Source organism: Pan troglodytes, chromosome 9, assembly GCF_028858775.2.
Source record: "Pan troglodytes isolate AG18354 chromosome 9, NHGRI_mPanTro3-v2.0_pri, whole genome shotgun sequence".
Taxonomy (NCBI): domain Eukaryota; kingdom Metazoa; phylum Chordata; class Mammalia; order Primates; family Hominidae; genus Pan; species Pan troglodytes.
Genome location: NC_072407.2, coordinates 20,947,962 through 20,975,665, shown reverse-complemented (window position 1 = coordinate 20,975,665; position 27,704 = coordinate 20,947,962). Strand labels below are relative to the sequence as shown.

Sequence of the window (27,704 nt, the reverse complement as noted above, 5' to 3'; positions counted from 1 at the left end):
GGCATGAGCCACTGCGCCCAGCAATTGTGTGCCTTTTAAGATTTCTTTTGAATACCTAGCTGAATCAATTATTTTTTTTAAATGGTGGCAACTTTTTGCAGTTGCTTTCTGGAACAGTTTCCTTATCTATGATGTGGACAACTGTGGAGAGCTGGACTCCAGGGCCTGTGCTATAAACACCACAGTAGACTATATTTTTCAAGTTGGGAGAGGTCTGTGATCTTGTTCCAGGTGGCATCTGGTTAGATGCTTTTCTTTTCCAGGAGTCTCTGCCTACTGCCAGTGGCCTCTTTGGGTGGCCATTAGGGCTGCATCCACTGGTACCACTCTTCCTTTGGGTTCTATAGGGATAGAATTGGTGGTGGTATCTTTCTGGATTTTTCACTCTGTGGAAGAAACAGTCTGTTGGCTGGTTTGGGGTTTACCTTTTCTTTCTTTCTTTCTTTCTTTCTTTTTTTTTCCGATGGAGTCTTGCTCTGTTGCCAGGCTAGAGTGGTGCAGTGGTGCGATCTCAGCTCACTGCAACCTCCGCCTCCTGGTTTCAAGCCATTCTCTTGCCTAAGCCTCCTTGGTGTCTGGGACTACAGGCATGCGCCACCACACCTGGCTAATTTTTTTTGTGTTTTTAGTAGAGATGGGGTTTTACCATGCTGGCCAGGCTGGTCTCGAACTCCTGACCTCAAGTGATCCACCCGCCTCGGCCTCCCAAAGTGCTGGGATTACAGATGTGAGCCACTGTGCCTGGCCGGGGTTTACCTTTCAAAAGCTCAGTTAGAGAATGCTAAGAGTGAGTCCACTGTTGGAATAATTTTTTTTTTTTTAAGATTTTTGTGACAGGGAAAATTCTGGGCCAATTTTTGTCATCTTCCTTTAGTTCTTTTTTTTCCTCCTGCCTCAGTCTCCCGAACAGCTGGGATTACAGGCTCCGCCACCACTCCCAGCTAATATATATATATTTTTTTTAGTAGAGATGAGGTTTCACTGTTTTGGCCAGGCTAGTCTCAAATTCCTGACCTCAAGTGATCCGCCCGCCTCAGCCTCCCAAAGTGCTGGGATTAGAGGCATGAGCCACCACACCTGGCATCTTGCTTTAGTTTTTACTTTTACATATGAATTTTTTTTTTTTTTTTTTTTTGAGATGGAGTCTCACTCTGTCGCCCAGGCTGGAGTGCAGTGGCATGATCTCGGCTCGCTGCAGCCTCTGCCACCTGATTTCAAGTGACTCTCCTTCCTCAGCCTCCTGAGTAGCTGAGATTACAGGCATGTGCCACCACACCTGGATAATTTTTGTATTCAGGGTTTCACCATGTTGGCCAGGCTGGTCTTGAACTCCTGACCTCAAATGATCCACCTGCCATGGCCTCCCAAAGTGTTGGGATTACAGGCGTGAGCTACCATGGCCAGCAAGAAATCTTTATTTTTTAAAACAGATCTTCTTCATGAAAAGAAGGTCTTCTCTGGAATCAGTGATGTTGGTACAAGGTAGGAGTTACAAACTCAGACGTCTACAGAGGCTTAGCAGATAACAAAAAGGCAGCCTGTGGTGTTTATGCTCTTGAATTTGTTTTTGAAGTACTTATAACACTCTGTTTATATTTACAGAAATTTCTTTACTGTAAAAAAATTAGAAATGTTAGATGTGATGATAAATAACACTAGGTGTTCACCCTCAACACTGGGAAGCAGCAGGGAGTGTTGAGGACTGCATGGAAATAAAAAGGTCATTCTGCCTCTCCTTGGGGCCCAGAGTTGCGACAGTTTTTGTTTTCTAACATAAGTTCAATTTCTTTTTCTTTTTCTTTTCTTTTCTTTTCTTTTTTTAAACATAGTCTCACTCTGTTGTCCAGGCTGGAGTGCAGTGATGCAATCTCGGCTCACTGCAACCTCTGCCTCCTGGGTTCAAACAATTCTCCTGGCTCAGCCTCCTGAGTAGCTGGAATTACAGGTGCCCACCACCACACCTGGCTAATTTTTTTGTATTTTTAGTAGAAACAAGGTTTCACCATGTTGGCCAGGCTGGTCTCAAACTCCTGACCTCAGGTGATCTGCCTGCCTTGGCCTCCCAAAATGTTGGGATTATAGGCATGAGCCACTGTGCCCAGCCTAAGCTGAAATTTTATATGAAATTTTTCTGTTTTTAAACTTTGGCTGATTTTTTACAATCTGAGTAGCTCAAATAAAACTAGTTTGGGGGACAAATTGGTTTTCAGGTCATGAATTTGAAGTCTCTGATGCATATTGGGATAGTTGGCATATGGGATGGGCCTGTGGATCATCTCTCAAAGGGCTGGAGTGGTGTGGGAGTCCTAGGGAAACCTGTGTGTGGAGGGGGCTGTTTATGTTCATCCTTGTGTATGGATATGGAGGAGTCCAAGATATATATGTAAAGTAAAAAGCAAGTTATAGCATGATATGTACAATTTTATTCTATTTGTGAATTTTTTTCTAAAAAGATGTATGTATAAAATTTTAAGTTCATAAAAATTTTTTAAGTGCAAAACCCGAAAAGGATATACAAGAAACTGATAAAGGTAGTTGTCCCTGGGATTGACACTGAATTGGAGGCAGGAAAAGGAACTGCTTTTTAGTTCATACCCTTCTGTAGCATGCAGTACTTAAATAATTTTTGAAAAGTAAAATGAAAAGAGCTGTTGGGAAGTATAATTCCTATATGTTACAATTGGGGAGTCTTGCTATATATTAATACTGAAGAGCGTAAGCCTTCAGTGCTAAGAATGTTAAGGAAGGAGGAAATTAGAGTGGTCTGGCGTGATTAGGAAGGGCTACTTGGAAGAGAAGGAGCCTTGAAGATTGGGCAGAAATCCTTAGGGAAAAGGACAGAAGGAGCCAAAGCCCAGAGGTAGAAAAGAAAGGGTGACTTGGGGACTGGTGGGCAGTTAAAGTTGACAGAAGCCAAGAGTATCAGGAAGCAGTGAGAGATAAAGAGGCTTTATTTAACATGAGGAGCCATGGAGGGTGTTTGGGCAGGAGATAATGGAACAAGAGCAGTGCTCCAGCATGCTTAAACTGGTAACAAGGATGAGGAAATTTGGAGACAAAGCCACAGGGTGGCAGCCTCTCATGTGGCCCCTGCTGGCTCCCAAGATAGCTGTCACTAATTCCTGCTAGGGTGTTTCCTGGTGAACAAGGATTATTTCTATATAACTGATGAATAAGCTCCTTGAATTTCCTGTTCCTCCACTCTTAAGAGTGTGAGTCTTGGAAGCTTGCCAACCTCTGCTGGTGCCCGATGTGGTTTCTCTACCTCCAAAGCCAGTGTGTCTCCCAAGACATTTTGGAGGTTCTATAGAGCAACTAGCGATTGACTGACATGTAGCCACTAGAAACAAGCCCACACTTTGGAGTTAGGCAGATCTGGACTTGAATTTTGACCTTGCCACTTGCTTGTTATATGATCTTAGAACGGCCCTTGACTCCTTTGGGCCTCAGTTTCCTCTTTTGTGAAATGAAGATAATATAATTTACCTCCTAGGGTTTTATGCCTTTTAGGTTGATACATAGCAAGTAGGTCTGCTTTGCTTTTCTATGACGACACCCACTCTGAACTCTGTGTGTGTGTGTGTGAATATGTATATATACATATGAAATATATATTTATATGTACTTATGACCATATCAGTCTATTCTATTGGATTATAAGCTACTATTCTGTGGGGGTGATTATGATCTAATCATTATTTTTCTCCAAAGCACTCAGAGGGCTAAGCAAATAGTTGGGCTTTAATAAGTGTTGAATGTGTGGGGTTTGTGCTCTTAAACCTAATCCAGTCTTTTTAGTGATGGACTTTTGATTAATTAGGCTGTGTCTGTAGGCTAGGGTATACCTCTTCTGTGACCAAAACAGTTCTGTCCAAGCAAATGCCCTTGTTAGGATAATATGCCAGCATGGCTTGTGAGTCATTCATTCATTCTGCTATGGCAGTTCGATATTTTGTAGGGCTTGGTGTTTAATATGATAGTTTGGGGAGCTTTCTTTAAAAATATATAAAATTGCAGAAAGCATGTAAACACATTGGTAGGGCTCTTCCTGGGACCTGGAGGAGGCTTGTGAAAGTGAGGGGCCCTAAAGCTTGAGCTTCTTCGGTTTAACAGTAAATCATCTCCACATTTAAAGATTTATGGAACATTCACTACAGGTAGTATTAGGAGTTACGAAGGATATGGGGGTTTCTAAAAGGGAAAAGATGGATACGAGTTTTAGTAATACAGTCATCCTAAGTAGCCTCAGGACAAAACCCCTTGTATTTTTTTCATTCAAATATTTGTGGAATACCTACTATGTGCCAGGCATTATGCTAAGCCCTGGAACATAGCTGTGAAAACACTAGTCTCTGCCCCATGGAGCTCATATTCAAGTGTCACCTGCACTGTGACTTGTAGAACTACGTAGGTTGCAATGAAAAGAGCCACAGTGTTGATCTTTCACTTTGGTGCCTGGTTTCTCTTTTTAACCCCTCTGCCCTTCTCGTTTTCAGACCTGTTCTGGGAGTGAGTGCCACATGGTTAAATCGGTGCTGAGAGAACCTTAGCCATCCCAAGCACTGATGAAAGAATCATTGTTACCAGGGGGAGTGGGTTTGCTGACCTGTAACCACTCAAACCTTTCCCTGCCCTGACTGGTATGAAATATTGATAAGGAGCCATTGTTTCTTCACCAAAGATAGGCTCTGTTTTGGGGCTTTCAGCTCAGCATGGTAGGGCAAACCTGAATGAGCAATTTGTTCTGAATCCAGAGCTGTAGGTAGGGGTGTTTCTTTATGTCCTGGTTCTAGAGGGGCAGCCAACCCCATGGTCTCAAAGAACGGAAGAATTGGATTCTAGAGACGTGAAGTGCTTGCCTGGTTGATTACCTCTAGCCACTGCTCCCCTTGGCCACAGTGGGGCAGTGACTCAGAGCTGGAACTGTGTTCCTGCCTGGTTGCCAGATGTTGTGTGGGGGGTGGAGAGGAAGGAGAATGAATGAGCAGGAGCAAGTGGCTGCTGGATTTGTAACACCTTGGGAGGCAGCTGCTCAAGAACCGAAATTGAGAGACAGCAGGCAGGCTGGGAGTCTCCCTCCCTGTCTGACCTGAACCTAAGATTTAATAAGGTGGTGCAGCTGGGGAAGACACTATCCGAACGTGGAGCCCAAAGGGAGGGTGAGTGTGTCCCCTGCCTTTTCCGGTAAGAACAAGAAAGCAGGTTAGTCCTGTACTGGTTTCATAGGGATTCAGTTTGCTGTGGTATATTCTGATTCATGAAAGTCAAGTAATGACTGAGAGAAAGGGAGTTTTTGATGGTTGGGAGCACCTATAGTTAAATAAAAACAACCACCATCCAATGTAATTGGGCGTAAATAAGACATAAGTATCATTAACTACACCTCCCTGATGTTATTACAGAGTAATTTTGTTGGCAGGTGAGGTTGGGGAGGACAACTGGTCTGCCTCTGTCTCTGTGTTTGCAGTTGTGTGTAGTGTTGTTACATTTCAGTCTGTAGCTCTGTGGATGACAGTTTGAGATGAACTGCAGCATCTTAAAATGCTACAGCTGGAGGGAACATCCTGGAAACATCTCCTGCTCCAGCCTTCTCATTTTACAGTTGGGGAAACTGACTTATTTAAGTGTACTAAATGGAAGCATAAAACTGGGTGTTCTAAGATTAAAAATGTTTCACAGGACAGGTTTGAAAACTTCTATAGAATGCGGCTTTTCTCGGGCCGCAGTTTCTGAACCTGTCGGGGATGGAAGTGTGGCTGGTGGAAGGTGCCTCTTGATCTTAAACCACTTTGCCTGCCAGGTGAGTTCTTTAAATAGAAATTTAAACAGGAGGCTGGGTGCTGTGCCTTAACTCAAAGGGAAGAAAAGAAAGCGTGTTCTTGAGCCTCTGTCCTAGAGCAGGCTGAACATGCTGGAGTCTGCAATGTGGAAAAAGGCAAAACAACTCTATTGGAGTGCAGTTTTAGAGCTAGCAGAAGATAAATATAGCAGGCACTGAAGGTTGAAGTGTCTACTGTGGGCTGGGATGTTATCAGTGTTCTTTATAACAACAATGCAGAGTCGGAATTAATCTTTTCTTTACAGATAAACTCAGAAAAGCCACTAACTCGCTCAAGGTCATGCACTACCAGTGTGTGGCAGAGCTAGGATTTGAATTCCAGTTTGTGTGGCTCTGATCTGCCTGGGCTTCCTGCAGGCCTGTGTGGCCTTTCTAGATGGAGAACCTACCTGCACCCCCCATTTTACAGATGAGAAAACTGAGGCCCAGGGAGGTTGAGTAGTTGCTTGGGCTGTAGAGCTAGCTGGTAGTGACAAGGCTGGTACTCAGCTCCTGTCACATTGCCCCTCTGCCAACTTCCTTAAAAAAGAAAATTAGGAAAGGGCTCTCTGAGTTTGATTTGCTCATTGTATCAGAATCTTGGCTTTAATGTTCTCATGGCTACTGGGATCCTGTGAAATCGAAATTAAAACTTTCTATTCACCAAGTAGCAACCCCAAGTCATGGGGCTCCATGTGGGAACTCAGGGGCCAGACAGTCTTGCGGTGTGGGTGACTCAGTCAGAAGAGTACTTTGCAAAATGAATTGGCCATTGAGTGGATCTGCAGAACTCTAGAGAACTTAAGAGAACCTAATGAAATGTAGAGGTTTGCAAATCATGCCAGAAGACTGTTAAATCTAGAGCTTGGAAAAGACGGACTTCCCTCTTTGCAAGTTGTGAGGGCTTTAAGTTTGCTCAGTTAATTTTGTGACTCCCTCATGCCCAGCTCTGCCTGTGACAGGCTCTGTTCCCTTTGGCACATTTGGACACTGAACACGGTTACTAACTGCCCCTCAGGTGGGGGGTCTGGAGTTGGATGGGGTTTCCATGTCGCTGCCCACATTGGTATGGAGTGTGTGCCAGATGTGGACGGTATGGGAATGGGGAAGGTCTAGAGTTGCCCTGCTCTATGCTCTCCAGGGCTGGTGGAGTCTTCAGAGCCTGTGGCCTTCTGCCTCCCTGTATCTTTGAGGGCTCTGTGATGCATGGTGCTGCTGAAATCAGAAAATGACATCGGTTCTGCACAGCCTCTCCCTGAAGGTGATGTGTCTGTGCTCAGGCTGTTTTGAAGTAAAGGGGTTCAAGTGCCTACTCCATGAATATTCTTCTTTGCTGTAGGAGATAAGTAAGGAGTAAGGAATGACTCCTCCCAACCCTTGGATCTTACTTGAAGGGAGGGGACAGGGAGGAGAACAAACACACATGAAATAAGCAGAGAGCAATACTAGCGAGGATATAATCAGTCACCAAATTGTAGGTTTCACGCCAAAACACTCTCCCAGTTCACGCAAGGGAGATACAGGTGATGTTTATATTATCCTTCTGTGTGTTTTTAATCACTCAGTAATTTCCTATCAGGTGTTTGCATTCCTTTCTTTGATTTTCTCAGTGGGGTGTATTAACCCTCCTTTACAGGGGAGTTGAGGAAGTTGTAGGGGAGGGCTAATTTCTCCAAATTATATTGTAACACAGTTCAGGAGAGCCAAGGATGAAGTGTTCTTGGCATGTTGGTGTCTCATCCTTGCACTGGCAGTAAGAATAGAAGCCAACTGCCTTCTGATGGCTGATGACCGTTAGGTTCTTGTCTCTGTTACTTGAGTCCAGATTTCTATAGGGCTAGCTAGTTCATTTAGAGGCAAAATTAGCTGGGCGTGGTGGTGTACGCCTGTAATCCCAGCTCTTTGTGAAGTGGAAGAGGGAGAATCGCCTTGAACCTGGGAGGCAGAAGTTGCAGTGAGCTGCGATTGTGCCACTGCACTCCAGCCTGGGTGAAAGAGTGAGACTCCATCTCAAATATCCGGAGGAAAGAGCATCCAGGCTGCAAAGACAGCTAGTACTAAGACTGTTAAGTAGGAAAGAGCTTGGTGTTCAAGGAACAAAAAGGCCAGTGTGGCTGGGCCAGCATGGACAAGGGGAAGAATGGTACTAGACGAAGATGGAACCAGGCAGGAGTCAAGGCATCTTAGCATTTTGTAAGCTAAGGTAAGGAGCTTATTTTTTACTCTGTGTGTAAAGTAGAGCTATCGTAGAGTTTAATGGAGGAGGGTGACATGGTCTAGCTTATATTTTAAAAGATCCATGAGGCATCCAGTGAGGAGAATGGGTGCAACAGAGGCCAAGGTAGAAGCAGAAAGAGCCAGTAGGAGGCTGTTGCAGTATCTAGTTAAGAGATGAGTAGGGTGCTAGCTATACAGATGGAGAGGAGTGTGGATGAATTCAATGTATATTTCGTAGATAGAGGCAATAGGACTTGGTTCTGTGTGCCTCACATATTGTACATGGAGGTTAAAGAAAGGAGTAAAGGATGATTCCAAGGTCATAGTGATGTTAATGGAAATAGGGAAGCCTGGAGGAGTATTGAGTTTGCGGGGAAGGGAGGCTCATTCTATTCTTGCCCTGTTAAAATGTAGATGCCTATTAGTCATTGCTATAGTCAAGGTACAGTTAGGTTCAACAAACATTAATTGAGTACCTTCTGTATGCCAGACATTTGGCAAGGTTCTTTCATGTATGTTCCTTCATTTTATCATCACAACAACCTTTTGGAGGGACATTTTTATCCCCTATTTGCAAATGGAAGAATGGAGCCTCAGAGAGGTGAGGTGGCTTATCTGGTTTGAACCCAGATCTTCTGACCCTAGGGCTCTGGGCTGACTTGTTGCTTAGGGCAGATGTTGAAGGAGGCTGATTAGTGTTATGTTGATAGCTTCTACTTAAAGAGAGGATGGGGACCTTACATTGGCTCATCAAGGCCTGATTCTGGAAGAAGGGCCTGTCACAGGAATGCCTATGTGCAGTGAGCTGTTGTAAATCTTGATATGGTCAAAATAGTGCAAGCTTGAAAGACCATTTCAGTAGATTCTCAATCCCCTTAGAAATGCCACATTAATGATGATGCTTTGCATTAAGTGAGCAATTTTGTGAAAATGTTAAGTAAAATTAGTCACAAGGAGCTTAAAAAACAATTGAGGAAACATAGAGATGCTGTTTCAAATCTTGATTGCTACCTCTTTATTGTGGGGCCCAAATTGGAGCTGAAGGTGAAGAAGAGGCAATTTCTTGTATTCTCAGAGTTTCAATTTCCAGTTTTGAGACCTAACTAGGAACATTATTAGGTTATCCAGAATCCTTGGTTTTCTCCAGACACTGGTATTTAGAACAAAGATAGTAAGTGGCTTTACAAACCTGGGGGCAGTGCTGAATGTGGCTGCAGGCCTGCAGGGTAACGCTTTTACAGTGTTCTGGGAGCCACATTGAGGAACCAGAAGGTCCAGAGGGGCAGATACTGCTGAGCATACCAATGAGAAGATCTTTAATAGAGTCCCTCCTCAGACTTTTAGGCCAGATACTTTTCTTACATTTTAAGCTGTTTCTTCTTCTCTTTATAGCCAGATAAGAGCTAGTGCTGACGGAGCAGATTTGTCACACTCTCAGCATACCAACACCACTACTGTCAGAAAACCAGATTTATCAGGGTGCTCCGACCCCCACTGTTCTGTTAAGCATCACTCACATAATGCCAGAACTTCTTGCCATGCCAAAAAAAATTGCTGTGCCAAGTAATTGGAACCTTTATGTTTAACCAACAGGAGTCACTGCTCATATTACAATCAAAATACATATGAATAGAAAATTAATATGGAAAAATGCTGCAAGAAACCATAGGATGCATTTACATTTTGACTAGCCTTGTCTGTCATTGTAGGTTGACTGTCTTACATTGAACTTAAATCAGTCTCCAGTTCTCTATGGTCCTCACTTTATTCTCTTATCAAGTCTTTTGTATTTGCTGTCAGACTTCTTCAGGGCTTAACCCAAGTACTTGCTGGCCCAGGGCTTGTGAAGACATGCTTATTTACGTGGATGGTTACCCACAGCCTGCTTTCACGGGAATCATCCTTTCCTGCCATCTTCTGTCCATGTTCCCTGGTCCTTTCCTAAGTGAGACTGGCTGCCATTCAACTTCAAGGGGCTGCTTCTGGGAGGAAGAGCGGGATTTGAAAATGGAGGCTAGCTTGTGTTTACCTCATTTGCCAAATTACTTTCTCAGTAGCCTGAAGAGAAACAGAAGCCCTTGTGTGGAACAGAGAGAGTTTTTGTTCTCCCCTGAAACCAGCCACTTGGCTCTCAGCCGGGCCCTCTCTATACTACCATAGAGCAAGGTAGCAATTCAGGTCTAAGAACAGGTATTTCAGGGGATGTGTCTGTGCCTGCTAAGTACTTCTTGAGACACAGTGATAGGACATGAGACTCTTCATGGGTGTTAGAATCAGGAAATGGAGCTGACTGAGGGCTTTTGTGGCGGGGGAGCCAGGGACAGCGAGTAAAGCCAGAGGACTTTGCAATCTCCAAATGGGTTTGGGGAGCCAGCATTTAATAGTTAGACTTTGTTTGGCAAGAGTGAGCCTGGAGTAGTGGAAAGAGATCAAAAGGGTGGTGGTGTGCGGGGAACACAGGAGCTGACTGAGGTTATAGGTAAATCACCGTTCTTTAGGGACCTTACTTTCTTCATTTGGAGCCTGGTGTGGTGATACCTAACCTGCCCTTTTAGGTATTTGTGAATATTGAATGGAATCGCCCAGGGACCTCACTCACATCCCTTTGCTCAGAGTGCTGAACCAGAAGCTCTGCCATTAGCAAGCTGAATGTGTTTGATCAAAAATGATGAAATTTAGGCCGAGCACGGTGGCTCACACCTGTAATCTTAGCACTTTGGGAGGCCCAAGGGGGTAGATTGCTTGAGCTCAGGAGATGGAGACCAGTCTGGGCAACATGGTGAAACCCCATCTCTACTAAAAAAAAAATTAGCCGGGCATGGTGGTGTGCACCTGTAAGTCCCAGCTAGTTGGAGGACTGAGGCAGGAATGTTGCTTGAACCCAGGAGGTCGAAGCTACTGTGAGCTGAGATCGTTCCACTGCACTTCCAGCCTGGGTGACAAAGTGAGACCTTGTCTCAAACAAAAGAAAAAAAAAGAAAGAAAATTTAAGACTTCAGTATTCAGAAGCCATTACTCTGGTTCATCTCTTTTCTCAATGTATGAGTCTTTTTGAAAAAAAAAAAAAATTTAGTATTCTAGTAACATCCCATAACCTGGAACCTCAGTTTCCTTATGTTTAACATGGGGATTAAAATATCTGCCCTGCTTACATCAATGGGTAGTTTGGAGGGGCAAATAAGATGATGAATGTAAGCACAGTTAAAGCTGCTTAGTTAAAGCTCCTTGTAAATTGCAGTAGATGGTGGTGGTGATGATGCTGTGACTGACAACTCTTTTGGCAAAGAAGGCAGCATCCATATTAGGGAAAAAAGTTTGAAGAACTGTCTCTAGGTCTGATTAAATGACAGCTATTTTGTGTTGGCTTTTTAAAAATTACCTTTCTTCTAATGTTAGAATGTAAAATTCATCTTAGTGCCTAAACTCTGCAGCTCAAGATTCATTTACTTAGAACCCTGGGTTTATTTAAGCTGGTACAAGTTGGGACGGGGAGCCCAGGAGTTGCTATTAAGATTGTGCAGTGTATATGAAGTGGTGGTCACTGGCTGCCGGATCTGCCCCAGGCACACAGAAGATTTGCTCTTTACCCTTATCTGCCAGAGATCCATCAGCTGATCTTACGGTAGAACTGAAGGCTGTTTGGGGACTACTGAGTGCCACACAAGTGCTGTCACTCAGAACTTTGGCCCTGGACAAAAGAGGAAAGGGGGAGATAAAGAATGAGGGGGAGTGGCAGCTGGGCTGTGCTTCTGATGCCTTGTGTCTTTAGGGCTTTCTCATCATGGCCAGGAAGCTGCCCCAACTCAGACTCCTAAGGGAAAGGGAAAGCAGGTTATCATACAGAGAACATATAATTTAGAAATAGAAGACCTGGAGTCATGTTCCAGTCTTATCACTTTTTTGTTTGTTTGTTTTTGGGACAGAGCCTCACTCTGTCACCTAGGTTGGAGTGCAGTGGTGCAATCATGGCTCACTGCAGCCTTGACCTCCTGGCTCGGGTGATCCTCCCAACTCAGCCTCCCAAGTAGCTGGGACTACAGGTGCGTGACAGCATGCCTGGCTAATTTTTGTATTTTTTGTAGAGACAAAGTTTCACCATGTTGCCCAGGCTGATCTCAAACTCCTGGGCTTAAGTGATTCACCCGCCCCAGCCTCAGGAAGTGCTAGGATTACAGATGTGAGCCACTGCACCTGCGCCATGTCCCAGTCTTATAATTTATCAACAAAGTTATCTTGTACAAGGCACCCCCCCCCCGCCCAATTCACCTCTCTGAGCTATTCACCTCTCTAAAACTGCAAAGCATTTATAGAGATAATCACAGATATGGGTGTTAATGCTTTATGGTTATTTCCGTTATGAGCAGGGCTTTTTTCCCTCCAGGTGGAAATGAGGCAGGTTTAGATTTAAAGTTTGCATTTTCAGATTCTCTGGCAAGTGGAGATAAGTCTCTAGAAAAAGCTGGGCCAGGAGTGGTGGGTCACGCCTGTAATCCCAGCACTTTGGGAGGCTGAGGTGGGCGGATCACCTGAGGTCAGGAGTTCAAGACCAGCCTGGCCAACATGGTGAAACCCTGCCTCTACTAAAAATACAAAAGTTAGTCAAATGTGGTGGCAGGTGCCTATAATCCCAGCTACTTGGGAGGCTAAGGCAGGAGAATCACTTGAACCCTGGAGGCAGAGGTTGCAGTGAGCCGAGATCACGCCATTGCACTCCAGCCTGGGCGACAGAGCGACACTCCATCTCAAAAGAAAAAAGGAAAAGCTGGGTGTAAATAAAGCCTAACCCTTGAACGTGGTGCAAGGATTTTTAAAACACGTGTTAAGAATGCCTGCTTCTGCTTCTTGTCCTTATCTTAGATGCTCAGACTTAACTCTGCTTTTTTGGGAAGACTAGTCTGCTGTCTGCCAAATGAGGTCATAGAATTCCACGGGCTTGCCTGGGACCAGGAGCAGGGAATTCAGAGGCTGGCTATGGTTGGGAAGGGTGACAGTATGGTGAGGTGGTACACAGTTTCAGGACTAAGGAACAGCCTGGCCTCATGGCTGGCTTCACATGTGGCTTGTTAGGGTTCAGGCTGCTCTAACCCTCAGTGCCCAGGTTACCCCCAGACACCTGGACATCAGAGGTTCTGACCAGGCATTAGGGCGGAGTAAAAAAAGACTTTGTAGGCCTGGAGAGTTTTTCTTTTATAACCTTTGTGCTATGCTGATTTAGACATAGTAATCTCTAGGGAGGCTTAGTCCTCAATTTGGAGATGGGGCTAATATTTTAACAATACCAACTGAGATGATCTATTGATTATGAAAGCATTTTAACTCTCTGTACTAGGAACCTTAAAAAATGACCATGCTCTTTGATTCAGCAATTTTACCTTTGAGACTTTAACCCAAGGAAAAATTTGAATTGCAAAATTCAAATTACATTGAAAGAGATATAGATTATAATAGTGGGGGGGAGGCACCTAAAATATCTAGCATTAGAAGAGTATAAATCTTTCTAGAATGTAAATACCATGGGATAAGGACTTTTTGTTCACCTTTTATCCCCAGTACCTAAAGGAGTGCCTAGCACATGGGTGCCCAGTAGACAACTTTCTGAGTGGTTGTATGAAAAAAAAAAATTACATTTGGCCAGGCATAATCCTAATGCTTTGGGAGGCAAGCCTGGTGGATCAGTTGAGCCTAGGGTTGAGACCAGGCTATGCAACATAGTGAGATCTCATCTCTACAAAAAAACCCAAAACTTAGCTGGGCATGGTGGCATGTACCTGTAGTCCCAGCCACTCCGGAGGCTGAGGTGGGAGGATCACTTGAGCCCAGGAGTTTGAGCCTGCAGCAAGCCATGATCACCCCACTGCACTCCCGCCTGGGCAACAGAGCGGGACCCGGTCAAAAAAATTTTTGTTTACATTCATATGATAAGACTATTATTCCGCTATTTCAAATAAAGAAGTCTTAATGATATAGGACTTTTTCTATGTTAATAGGACGTGAAAAAGCAGGACAGATTTTTATATACACTAAAATCACTCTCAATAGCCTGAAGTGATTCTTTTTAAGTAGAAGAAAATTTAAAACTTGGAAGGGGAACATACCCGGGTATATCTCCACATAGAGAGGTCATGGGTGACTTTTTACTTTCTACATTTTAAAAATTGTCTACAGGTGGGGCACGGTGGCTCACCTGTAATCCCAGCACTTTGGGAGGCTGAGGTGGGTGGATCACTTGAGGTCAGAGATTTGAGACCAGCCTGGCCAACATGGGGAAAGCCCATCTCTGCTAAAAATACAAAAATAAGCCGGGCGTGGTAGTGCACACCTGTAATTCCAGCTACTTGGGAGGCTGAAGCAGGAGAATCACTTGAACCCAGGAGGCGGAAGTTGCTGTGAGCCGAGATTGCACCACCGCTCTCCAGCCTGGGTAACAGAGACTGTCTTAAAAAAAAAAAAAAAAAGTCTACATTTACTATGATTTTGAAAGAAATTTAAATAAATCATATTTTGTTTTTAAAAGAGGAGGGTTAGTTTAGTTTATTTGTGGAGCAAACCAACAGTCTCTAGAGCCAGCTCCTCCTCCCTTTCAAAGAACCAAGCAGCCTTTGTTGATGCACAAAACACCTACACACTTTGTGTCTGTCAGCTTGGTGTGGAAGCTGATCCTTCCTAACTTCAAAAGGGTGATAGAAACTCCACCGTGCTGAAATTGTGCAGGTCGTGTTGCAGAGACATGCCCATACATTTATATCCCATCATTGAAGCGAGGACATTTTGTAGTAGGGAGAAGAATTTTCAGAAGATAGATTTTTGTGGGTGGGTGGTTAATTCTTAGAATTCTTTTGCTAGATTCATGGATTTGGAAGCTGTCTTAAGTGTCATCTGCTTTCCTTCATTCTTGTTTTAGCTCGTACTGTCTTAAAGTGTTACTTTTTGTTCATCGTCTCAGTTTGCTGGAGTAAGTACTTCATGGAATGTCTCTCCAAGATGCAGTATTCTCTTGGAACCAAGACTTCCTTAGAAGTCTCCCTGTCTCGTAGGTGGGCTCTGGCACCTGAGCTGGAAATTCTTGGGCTTTTCTTAGTGTGGCGGGGTTCTGACAGACTAAGTGTGTCTCAGAGGAAAGGCCCACATTTCTCCCCCTGTGAAATCTTTGATGACCAGGGTCACCAGACATTGCTGACTGACCTGTCGTTGTCTGTACTCCTTCCATTCACACGAATTCTCATCCATCTTCTCTCTTTCTCTTTAGCCATAACCAGCAGACCACAGCATTCAGGCATCCTGTGACGGGGCAGTTTTCTCCAGAAAATAGTGAATTCATTCTTCAAGAAGAGTAAGTCTTTTTATGTATTCTCCTTATCTGGGCAGAGAATGGGAGACTAAAGGCATTTGCTGAAAACAAAACTTACTGGACTGTTTTCTCTGAGACAGAGGGGCTTGGGGTGAGTGGGTTTGTTGATTCAAACAGGAATATGAGAAGAATTTTATTTTTCAACCTTCAGACTTCTTTCAGTGGCAAGGTATGGAAGAGGAGAGTTGATACAGGGATGTGCTACGATGGGTATTGTCAGAGCCTCTTTAAAGTTCCCTTTCCCCTGAATGAACCCTTTCTCCTGATACATCTTCTGGCACTTTAGCCCTGTTTGAAGAGGACCCACTCATCTGGGTGAAAATATAGCTGGCACACACCTGTATTACCAGATACTTGGGAGGCTGAGGTGGGAGGATGGATTTGAGCCCAGAAGTTCAAGGCTAACAAGACCCCATATCTTTTTTTTTTTTTTTTTTTTTTGAGGCAGGGTCTTTTTGTCACCCAGGCTTTGTCACCCAGGCTGGAGTGCAGTGGCACAATCTTGGCTCACTGCAGCCTTGGCCTCCCTGGGCTCAAGCAGTCCTCCTATCTCAGCTGCCCAAGTCGCTGGGACTACAGGCATGCACCACCACACCCAGCTTATTTTTGTATTTTTTGTAGAGATAGGGTTTCGCCATGTTGCCCAAGCTGGTCTTAAACTCCTGGGCTGAAGCAGTCCTCCTGCCTCAGCCTCCCAAAGTGCTGGGATTACAGGCATAAGCCACCACATCCTGCCCTAGACCCCATCTCTTAAAAAATGTGTGTGTGTAGTGTGTGTGTGTGGGTGGGGGTAGGGGGTGTACCCTCAGACTGAGCTGAATCAGCCTCCCAGGGAAGCCTCAAATAGGAGTCCAAAGAGAGGAGAGCTGGTAATCCCCATCGTCCCTGGACATTCTGAGTTCTTTCTGTTCTCTTTTCCTAACATGGGAACTTTGCTGCTCCTCAGCTCAGTTTCAGCAGGGCTCTCAGGTGCTCAGGTGGGCTCTACCACCCAGGGCTTGTCTACATAAAAATACATGTACAGCCCAAGCAGGATGTGTTTTCCCAAAAAAGGAAGGCAAGAAATGTGCACAGGTGGCTCTGTCCCCTTCCATTCGTCTGAGACAGTTCTATTTGAAGAAAATATTTGTGTTTTGGAAAGTAACAAATAGATGTTAGCTTTAAAGGTTTTTTTCTTCTTCAAATCATTTTTCCTCTGTTTAGTTACATAGACCAAATATGATCTTAAAATAAACTCTCAGTATTTATATTTTTACAGCATTTCCCTCCCTTAGTATCTACACCTTTAAACTTTTTATTATGGAAAAAAATTAAAATATACAAAAAGAGATACGGTAATAAATTCAATATACTCATTGCCCATCTTCAACAATTTCCAAAACATGGCTAATTTTATTTTATCTATCCCTTCACCTTCATCCCCTAGATTATTTTGAAGCAAATTCCACACATACCATTTCATCTTTATAGTATTTTCAGCTTAGAATCATTATCCCACAGTACGTTTAAAGCTAGAAAGCTATAATTATGGGGAAACTGACATCCTTGCACGCATGCTCTGTGCTGGAGGCATTACATGCATATCTCATTTAATAGGATCATCCTGAGAGATAGACCATCACCATTTTAGAGATGAAGAACCTGAGACCCAAAGAAGTGCCCAGAGACACACAGCTTAGGAGAGCCAAGATGCCGTCCCAGGTTAGCCAGGCTTCAAGGCCTGTGCTGCCTTTGCGTGGTGTTCCCTTCATCAAGTCCAACTCCTGTCATAGTCAGAGGCCACTTCCTAAGTTATTTTGATGCTGGTGGTCCATGGGAGATGACAGTCAGGGGCTGGGGTTGGGAATCTGACTTTGGAAGCATTAATACTAGTAAAGAGAGTGAGTGGAAGGTAAAGATTGTCTTGTCTCCTAGATTGATAAAGAACTGCTGTGTGAAAAGAGCCAGGATATGTGGATTCCCAAAATTCCGCTCAGAATGAATTTGTTTATAGAATCCTGAAGGTCAGAAGCTCTTGGGAGGTTATTGAGTTCAGTCCTCAGGCATCCCAGAGACACAGGTGCCTGTTGTTATTAAGTCTGGATGGAGAGTCCGTCAGAACCTTTAGCTTGGGAAGTTACCAACTTCCATAAGAGCTGCAGGAAAATGCAGACCTACCATTACAAAACACTTGTCACACACAATTCCTTTTGCTCTCATTCTTAACAGAAGACTTTGTCTACTGACCACTTCTCTTCAGAAGGTAGCCTCTTTCCTACTACCGAAACATCCCTGTAGTTAATTTCAATTCCATCCAGCTTCCAAGGAGAAGATGCACCTCCTTTTTAAGGCTTACTTTTTTCCTCTAGATCCCATCTCCTGGATGTCATGGAGGTACCTGCTTGTCTCAGGTGGTGTGTGGCACTGATTGGCCAGACATTCCTTGCAACAGGCAGAATATGCTATAGGCATTGAGAAGAAGGGAGGATTCCTGCACTTATACATTAAATACCTAGTGAGTACTTACATTGTGTCTGGGGCTGTGCTGGACTCTACAGGTACAGCAGCAAGCAACACAGATGTGGTCCTGGTGGTGAGGAGCTTACAGTTGAGTAGGGAATTTGCCTGCTCTTATTGGTGTGAACAGATACATCTGCCCACTGTTGGCAGGTAGGACTCACCTGAGATGCTCGGAATAATGTGTGCATGCCCCTCAAAGGATAGTTTCTCATTTTACAGATTAGAGGCATGGAGAAGAGAAATAATGTGAAAGCTATAATCTGATGGTTCCAGGGGACATGAGTTCTGAGTGTTCTAATTCCTGTGTCAGTCGTATAGAATCAGTCAGGATAGGCTAGGGTCTGCTCTGGTAATAAGAGATCACAAGTGTGATAAATGTTCATGATAGAGGAAACATAGGGTTCAATGGGAATTGATAAAGAGGACTCTAACCTGGCTTAGGGACCACAGAAGGCCTCCTCATCTGGGAAGGGATGTGGTTTAAATTGAGATCTGTCTAGTCAAGGTGAACAACCTGGGCAAAGACTTAGAGGGGAAGGAGGGAAGAGCATGGGGGACCTACACCAGTTGAGTTTAAGTGAAAAATGAGGAGCACTGGGTGGATTCTGGAGGTACTTGGGAAGTAAAATGAACAGAATTTGGTGATTGATTGACTATGATAGGGATGAAAGAGGGGAAAGACTTTCTTGAAGCCTCTGGCCTTAAACTGGAGGAAGAGGGAAGATTTAGATAAAGGAAGATAAGTGTGTACACGTGCATGTGTGTAGGTGTCGTTCACAGCTGAGGAGAGTGTGTCCAGCCTTGGTGGGGTCAAAGTGAAAGAAGGCTGACTTGCAGTGGAGGTTTGTGAAGGGGAGTGTGCAGATAAGGTTGAAGAGGGGGGCTGCAACCAATTACCTAAATTGCTTCCTCCTAAATGAAATACACTTAGGTTTACCTCCTGGGGAAGCTCTGGAGGGTGAGTGAGGCATGATGTCTCCTCACAGAAACAGTTTTTATAAATTATGCAAATGAATGAGATTCTTGTTTTGTTCCCTTAGAGGAGCTTAATTTTGTTATGTAGTGTGTTATGTCTCAGACTAATGTCTTGGGTGGAAAAAGGAAAACTGGCTCCTTTCTTTTTCTTCTCCAAAGAGAATCCACTAAGGCCAAGCACTGGAGAGTTGTAACCACATTGACTCCTCTTGCCAGAGCCTCCACTCCCCAGTTTCTTGTAGGTAATTCTTCTGGAGCAGCGGTTCTCAAAGTGTGATCTCTGAATCAGCATCACCTGAGAAGGTGTTAGAAATGTAAATTCTTGGCCCCACCCCAGGCCTACTGAATCAGAGACTCTAGAGGTAGGCCCCAGCAATCTGTGTTTTCACAAGCCTTCCAGTTGATTCTGATGCAGGTAAGAGTTTAAGAACTACTGATTTAGGCAACTTGCTCTTTTCATCCCTTCTAAATTACTCCCTAGTTCTCTTCACCCCCAGGTGTCTTCCCACTTCACCCCCCACCCCCAAGTGTCCATCCATTCTCTGTGCTGCAGTGACAATCTTAGGTAGATTTTAGTCACATAATCTTGAGTTTCTTCTTCTATGGGAATAAAAGAAAAAAAAAAATTTAAACCCATCCCATGGTGACTTCTCCTAGGGCATTATTGGTGTGAACAGATAGATCTCCCCACTGTTGGCAGGTAGGACTTGCCTGAGCTGCTTGGAATAACCCATCCATGCCCCTCCAAACGATGGTTTCTCATTTTACAGGTCAGAGGCATAAACGAAAGAAATGATGTGAAAGCTGTGATCTAATGGGGCCAGAGGACATGAGCTCTGAGTGTTCTTGTTCCTGTATCAGTCATATAGATTCAGGCTAGATAGGCTAGTGTCCGCTGTAGTAACAACAAACAAAATCTTCATGATTTAAAACAGCAAAGGCGAATTTCTCATGTTTGCTTCATGTCCATCACAGGTCACCTGATGGACTCTGCTCTGCCCTCTTTTTTTTTTGAGACAGAGTTTCATTCTTGTTGCCCAGGCTAGAGTGCAATGGTGCACTCTCGGCTCACTGCAACCTCCGCCTCCCGGGTTCAAGCGATTCTTCTGCCTCAGTCTCCCGAGTAGCTGGTATTACAGGTGCCCGCCACCACACCCAGCTAATTTTTGTATTTTTAGTAGAGACGGGGTTTCACCATGTTGGCCAGGCTGGTTTTGAACTCCTGACCTCAGGTGATCCGCCCGCCTTGGCCTCCCAAAGTGCTGGGATTACAGGCATGAGCTACTGTGCCCAGCCTGCTCTGCCCTCTTTACTGAGGGTGGCTTCATTTCTGTAAGGGAACTTGTAAATTGGGCACTGGCTCTTTCACTCACATTTCTTCAGCTAAAGTAAGTTACGGGACCACTTCAAACTTCAAGGGGAGAAGAGAAGCGCATATTTATTATGTTCCTGAGAAGAGAATCAGAAGTATTTTTTGGGCTGGGTGCAGTGGCTCACACCTGTAATCCCAGCACTTTGGGAGGCCAAGGCGGGTGGGTCAGGAGATCGAGACCACCCTGCCTAACACAGTGAAACCCCATCTCTACTAAAAATACAAAAAATTAACCTGGTGTGGTGGCACACGCCTGTAATCCCAGCTACTCGGGAGGCTGAGGCAGGAGAATCACTTGAGCCCGGGAGGCAGAGGTTGCAGTGAGCTGAAATCATGTGACTGCACTCCAGCCTGGGCGACAGAGTGAGACTCCATCTCAATAAATAAATAAATGAAGTATTTGTTGGACAGCACTAATCATTACCCTTAATAAACCAGTCCAGATTTATCAAGGCAAGTGGAACCTTTTGAGTCTCACTAAGAAGCTGCTTTTGCTGTATGACTAGAGTGCTCATTTCTTTTCTTTTTTTTGAGATGGTGTCTCCCTGTGTTGCCCAGGCTGGAGTGCAGTGGTGTGATCTTGGGTCATTGCAACCTCTACCTCCTGGGTTCAAGTGATTCTCCTGCCTCAGCCTCCTGAGTAGCAGGTGCCCACCATCACACCCAGCTAATTTTTGTATTTTTAGTAGAGATGGGGTTTCACTGTGTTGCCCAGGCTGGTCTTGAACTTCTAGCCTCAAGCAGTCCATCTGCCTCAGCCTCCCAAAGCGCTGGGATTACAGGCATGAGCCACCCGCCTGGCCTAGAGTGCTAATTTTCTCATTTGACCTTTTCTGTTATGCTACCCAGTTTTTTGTTACACCCCCTGAGGGGACTAGGCATCAGTCAATGGGTTCTGTAGCCTTGTTCCCCCAGGGGACACTCCCCAAGCCAGTAGGTTTGTGAAAATGCCTCATGGGAGAGCTAATACAAGCTCAGGCTGTATTAATAAAAGTACAATGCATAGAGAAAGGGGGAGAATAGTTCTGTTACATCGTGGTTTTTGTGAACCACTTCATTCATTCATTCAATACAAATTGATGGAGTACAAAGGGCATGCCAAGCTCCAAACACCATGTTCTAGATACTAAATTTTAAGAGAGGTGTTGAGCAATTGATATTCCCCTGAGGAGGGGGACCATTATGGTGAGGGTTCTAGAAGCCCTATCCTGTGACCTATTGTGATTAATCTGCAGGAGAGAAGATGGAGGATGTGGTAAAAGTCTTCAAGAAGGGCTAGCAAGTGGAAGTGGGGTACATTTATCATGTGGCGGGCAAAGGCAGGTGTCAGATTAATGGGTGAAAGCTATAGGCACACAAATTTCAACCCAGTTCATAATTTTCTAAGAAAGACACTGTATTAGTCTGTTCTCATGTTGCTAATAAAGACATACCTGAGACTGGGTAATTTATAAAGGAAAGAGGTTTAATTAACACAGTTCCACATGGCTGGGGAGGTCCCACAATCATGGCGGAAGGCAAATAAGAAGCAAAGTCACATCTTACATGGCTGCAGGCAAGAGAGTGTGTGCAGGGGAACTCCCCTTTATAAAGCCATCAGATCTTGTGAGACTTACTCACTATCACAAGAACAGCATGGGAAAAACCCATTGCCATGATTCAATTACCTTCCACTGGGTCCCTCCCATGACATGTGGGAGTTATGGCAGCTACAAATTCAAGATGAAATTTGGGTGGGAACACAGCCAAACTGTATCAGACAGTTTATAGCATCCCTTGTTTCAGGATCTAGAATTTCCTCTTTAACATTAAATGAAGTATTTTACCTCCTAGAATAAGAGTTGGGAGCTTTTAAAATGAATAATATTAATAGTATTGCTAGTATTATTATTATTTTTATAGCTAACACTTAGCACCCTTACTATTAGCAGGTACTTTTCTAAGTGCTTTACATATATTTAATTTTCACAGCAATCCTGTGAGGAAGATACCATTATTATCATGAATACTAAGGCACAGAGAGGTTAAGAGTCTTGCCAAAGGTCACACAGAGAGTAAGTGGTGGAGTCAGGATTTGAATCCAGATAGTCTGGTCCTAGATGCCATGCTTCTAAACACTATGCTATACTGCTTCTCATTTCAGAGGTCTTCTGGGGACAATCTTCTTCCTTGCCCATACTCAGTGTGCTGAGTGAGTAGGCTACTGCTGCAGAGAGATTTTAATTGTAATTGTATTTGTAGCAATGAAATTTCATCTGTAATAACTTTGCCCTTGTTTGAAAGATGCCAAGCCTCCTCAGTAGTCTTTTCTCCAGAAAATGTTCTCAAACGTTTTATCTTGGGGCCTAATTTCCAGTTATTGGATCATTTTGCTCCTCTTCTAAGCCTCTTTCCTGATTCTCATTGACTTTCTTGAATTGTGAGCTTGAAGCCAGACCCTTTCTGGCTAAAAGAGCCACACGCAGGGCCCCTCCTAAAGGGGTAGTCCTTGACACAGAACTTCCAGGACTGTGGTTTTGATGTTTGGTGCCCATGTACAGGAGTGTTTTCTCCTCAGTGCTGGGCTGCCCAGGGAGCCACTGACAAATGCCTCTGCAGCTCTCGGGGAAGAGAGAAGCGTTCCCGAGCAGTGACGCTAGCATTTGACTGACAGCAGGCTGTGTACACGGATCCCCAGGCTCTGCTAAGCATTTGATGTTGAGGTGGGGCCTAAGGTTGAGAGAAGACGGTATGCGCTTAGGAAGTTCAGGGGCCCGCTTGTGTGCTGAGACGCCAGCTGCAAGGCATGCAAGATCACTTTGGAGGCTCCAAACCTGGAGGGTGCCCTTGCTTGACCTGCCTTTCCCAGCATCCCAGTGAGTTCAGCTTGTTGTTTCCATTGGGGTCTGAGCAGCCTTCAGTTTTCTCATTGGATTATTTGGAAAAGAAACACAAGTTGGAATTTCCTGGAATGTTGTGAGCGGTGTTTGGAGGATAGCACTTAAAGAAGATACTGTCTTTCCAAAGGTAAGAATTATCTTCCAGATCTTTGACCTCTTTGCTAAAGGCGGTTCATTTTGCAGGTTGCAGGGTGAGACTCATCTATGGCATGTGCTGATTATGGGTTTGGGGGCGGGGTATCACTTGCTGCTAGGAGATGGCTGTCTCCTATTCCTCCTGCAGCTACAAGTTGGTAAAGCTGGCGTGAGATTTAGAGCACTGGAGAGGGGAGTTGCTCCTAAACTCCCACAGGAGTCTGTCCTGTTGCTCATCTCCTGAGCCCTGGGCTGTGAGGCTGATGCTTTGCTGTCTGCAGCTGACATAGCCAGCACCTTGTCTCTAGATGCTGGCAGTCTTGGGCTAGCTTTGCCTGTTGTATTTGGTTGCCATGGTAGCAGAAAAATGAGGAAAAATGGAAACACCTGGCAAGCAGATGCAGAAACTTGACTGTTCAGTTTTCTTCCCTGGACTAGGAGACAGTGTCTATGATAGTCGCACGTAGGGGAAGAGATGGTGATGGGGTCTTTAGTTCATTCAAACACCTGGGTGTTGGCTGGGCCTTTGGTATTGCTGTTTTGAAGGGCATCAGCACTGGGGATGCAGTCATTGCCACACAGCAACCATGTCTTTGGCTCTGTCTTTGGCTCTGTCTGTGCTGGGCAAAAATGCTGCAGTGGTGGCTTTGCTGTGTGAGGAAGGAAAGCTGCTTCCTGTAAGTAGTAATTTTGTTTCTTCCTGTGACTTCCCTTCTTGTCCTCTTCTTTTACCTCCCGCTAGTCTTGGATGTGCTCAGATCTCCAATAAAAAATATCATTATGTAATGAGAGAAGTAGCTGCTTGTTAAGCTAGGAGGAGCAGATAGGCTAGAAGAGGGCTCACCAAAGGCACTCGTTAGAAGAGACTGGTCCAGGGTCATACAACAGAAAAGGACTTGTGCCAGGGTCGGGGCAATACTCCGATTTGGGGAACAGGCATGGGGAGGTGGGGATGGCGGCACACAGTGCTTATGGGTTATTTTCATGCCAGGTGAGAGGCTGCTGTTTGGGCTGGTTTCTAGCTCCTGGGGTAGAGTGGGGTGAGGAACTGCAGCCTGTGTTCAAGAAAGGACTTGAGGGGGAAGGAGAAGGAACACAATAAGCCATAGTTGAGTAGTGAGACCACAGTTGCTGAATGAAAACCCGTGTCAGACAGCCTCCCCCAGGCTGTTGGGAGTTTACAGTGAGCGTTGGCGGTCTGTCTGTGTGTGTCTCTTTCTCTGAGAAGAGGGGGTGTGGAGGGAGGTGTCTGCCTGTTTGGGATAAGAGCTTTCTTTTGTTTCCTAGTTTTCATTGTGCATTGCTTTCCCCAAACCCTTAGCTGATGGGTGTAAGCTACTAAAAAAAAGGTGCTGGTGTTTGTGAATGTGTCCTCTTCTCATTTACTTTTCCTCTATATCAGTAGTTTTAGCCGAGCTCTCTGTGTGTAGATTCCTTGAGGACAGAGCATGACTTTGGGGGCCAGCTTTCCCAGGAATTAATGGGATAAAGGTGTCATTTAATAAGGTGTTCTCAGTAAAAGATTTGTGTTTCCTTATAGCTTTCTAACCTCCCATCATAGTGTTGATGACTTATTTATTTAATGAATGAGACCAAGCCTCGCTCTGTGCCAAGGCTGGAGTGAAGTGACGTGATCTCGGCTCACTACAGCCTCTGCCTCCCAGGTTCAAGCAGTTCTTGTGCCTCAGCCTCCCTAGTAGGTGGGACTACAGGCGTGCACCACCACTCTCGGCTAATTTTTGTATTTTTCATAGAGACGGGGTCTCATTATGTTGCCCAGGTCTTGAGCTCCTTAGCTCAAGCGATCCGCTTGCCTTGGCCTGAGATTACTGGTGTAAGCCACTGCGCCTAGCTGATTTTTTTTTTTTTTAATTTTAATAGAGACAGAGTCTCAAGACCAGACTGGTCTTGAACTCCTGGCCTCAGATGATCCTCCTGCCTCAGCCTCCCAAAGTGCTAGGTTTATAGGCATGGAGCCTCTGTTCCTAGCCCTTGATGATTCTTGACATTACTGTTCTCCTGGGGAAAGAATGGGAACTCAGTCCTCCAGACACAGAATTACTGTGCTTTAAACAATTTATTTTTATAAGATGCTATTGGGATGTTTGTAGGAGATGACTGTTGTTTAGAAGTTAATTGTTTGGCACCTTGAGCTTTCTGGAGACATTGGAAATAAAGTGTAGCTGGGATTTAAATTCTGGGGTCTTCACTGGTAACAGTTCCAAATAATGCTTTGTATGTCATGGGTGCTTTATGGTTTTCAGTGTCATTTCAATCCACACAACTGCTTTGTGAGATGAGAGGTGGTTTCCACTTATTTTGCAAAACTGGACACCAAGGTCCAGAGAACTGACGTGACTTGTGGAGGAGTCAGTAAGCTGCAGGACTTGGCTGAGATCCAGTTATTCTGGGCTCTTGCTCTTTCCACCACCACAAGATTTCCTTGACCTGGGGGTTGGTCTTAGGGCTGAAAAGAGCAAAAGCCTGCTTCTCTCAGACCTTGGGACCTGCCATAGGGTCTTTCTGTGGCAAAGCCCAGGTTTTGGAGTCTAATTTCTATCTCGAATAAGTTATTTGTCTCTGTGAGCCTTAGTTTCCTCCTCTATAAATAGAGATACCAAAACTGACTTGGCAGGGTTAAGTGAGATAATGCAGGCCAAGTGCCTGGCATGCATGCAGTAGGTGCTGAACAAGTACAGCCTAATCCCTCTGCTTGCTTGACTTTGTGTACCTGTCCCGAAGAGGTGGTGATCATTGTCTTGGTGACCACTTGTTGCAGCATCATAGACATCTTGCTCTGATTCCTTCATTCTGCTTCAGCTCACACCGTTGATTGAGGGCCTCCCATTAACCAGATCTCATTGACCAAACCCACCTAATTTCAGACCCAACAGAAAAAAAATAGCTTCTGTATCTATAACCTCTCTTTCTTACTACATCTGTCAGTTATATGCATTTAGTGCCGAATATGCAGGAAGCAGAAGCACTCCTTTTATAGATAGGGACAGAGAAAGTGTCTTCCTGCTCAGGCTCACTTCACACATCCTTGACAAAGTTCAGAGGAAAATCAAGTCACTTTCCAGCTGGGCTTCTCCAGACTGATTTTGTCTAGTCCTAAGTTCTTTTGTTCATTTCAGATGGGAGGAGGTTGGGTTCAAACTCTAGCTCACTGTTTTCATCTTCAGCCCACATCCCTCCAGCAAAATAATCAGCATTCATGTAGCCCAAACCAGGGAGAGAGAAGTCTTTGTTAATCATCCCATTGTACTTTGGGATTTCCGATAACACAGAAACCTGGCAAACAGGCTTTTAAGTCAATAGGTTTTATTTGAGGACAGCAGCAGTCTGCGTGTGCAGGTTTTTGGGTCTCCTCTCCCAGGGGTCTGCATGACGCAGTGTGCCTGAGGGCATGCTGCTGGGAACTGAATGCCTTTCAAGGTTGCTCAGCTCCGGGGCACAGGCTCTTCTCTGGGAAGAGAAGATGGTTCTTAGATGAGACTCGGTTCTTAGGTGAGACTCGTCAGCAGAGTACACTCATTCTGAGGAGTTGAGGACAAATCATTGTCTGCCCCACCAGGCTCTTAATGGGAAACATGCCTGTGGGATGTAACTGGCTGAAACAAATGTATCAGAATGTCCTCATCCAAGTGAAGGATGTTCCTTTCAGTGTTGTCTCTTCGGGAGGCTGTACACATGCACTGTTGATGTCCCACTGCTCATTACCCATTGTGGTAAACCACCACTAGAAGTTTCCATCAGAGCCAGGTTTTCAGCCAAGTGAGAAAATTGTTTTTGAGACTTTTTTCATATGGATAACAAATGGCATCCCCAAGCACGACCACCATTTTTTTTAAACTAGTTGTTATTCCAGATAACCTGTAGTTATTTCCAAAAGTCATAGTCATCCTTAGAAAACCTGAGAGATCATGTTCTACGTTGAGAGCATCAAAGAAACATCCTCTGAAGGCTGATCTTGTTACTTGGACAAGTGGGTAGCTGTGTGTGCCTTGTCCTTTCAAAGAGCCAGGTCAGGGACTGCCAAGTATGCATTGAGTCTATTCCTTGAGTTGGGAGCTGTCCCTGCTCATGGGGGGCCTTGGTGAAGACATCCTCCCTGTTTGTAGACAACACAGTCCCTTCCCTGGGGCATATATAGTTTGAACTTTAGTCACATTTCCTAATAAGCTTTCTATGGGTGTGTTTGAGCGGTGTAGACCATGAGGAGTCGAGCTGTCTTCATGTGTGTTTTTGTATTCTTTCCGCACTCCTTGCCCATCACTGCCCCTCACTGATGTCCAGCCAGCTAGCATCCCAGAAGCTAGTATGGGGAGGAGATGTGGAGTTAGAATATGTGGGTTTGGGGGGTGTCAAGTAAATGTCAAGATTGTAAGGTGCTTTATACTGCACTGGTGAGATGATTTAAAAATCTTTTTTTAGGCTGGGTGCGGTGGCTCATGCCTG

The 27,704-nt window shown here is 44.7% G+C and overlaps 1 protein-coding gene across 24 annotated transcripts in view; it reads left to right on the top strand.

The window, feature by feature from the left end:
• PLEKHA7 (pleckstrin homology domain containing A7) overlaps positions 1–27,704 on the top strand; it is a 245,255-nt gene that overhangs the window by 137,561 nt on the left and 79,990 nt on the right. For 22 of the 24 annotated variants that reach the window (XR_001707174.4, XR_008537813.2, XR_001707175.4 and 19 more), the window contains one exon: positions 15,282–15,365. The exons of the other annotated variants lie outside the window; for them this stretch is intronic. Coding sequence is in view for 19 of the 22 variants with exons in the window: in XM_016920488.4 (XP_016775977.2) it covers positions 15,282–15,365 (84 nt within the window). In the remaining 3 variants the exon portion in view is untranslated. The remainder of the gene's footprint in view (positions 1–15,281; positions 15,366–27,704) is intronic. 24 annotated transcript variants of the gene reach the window in all.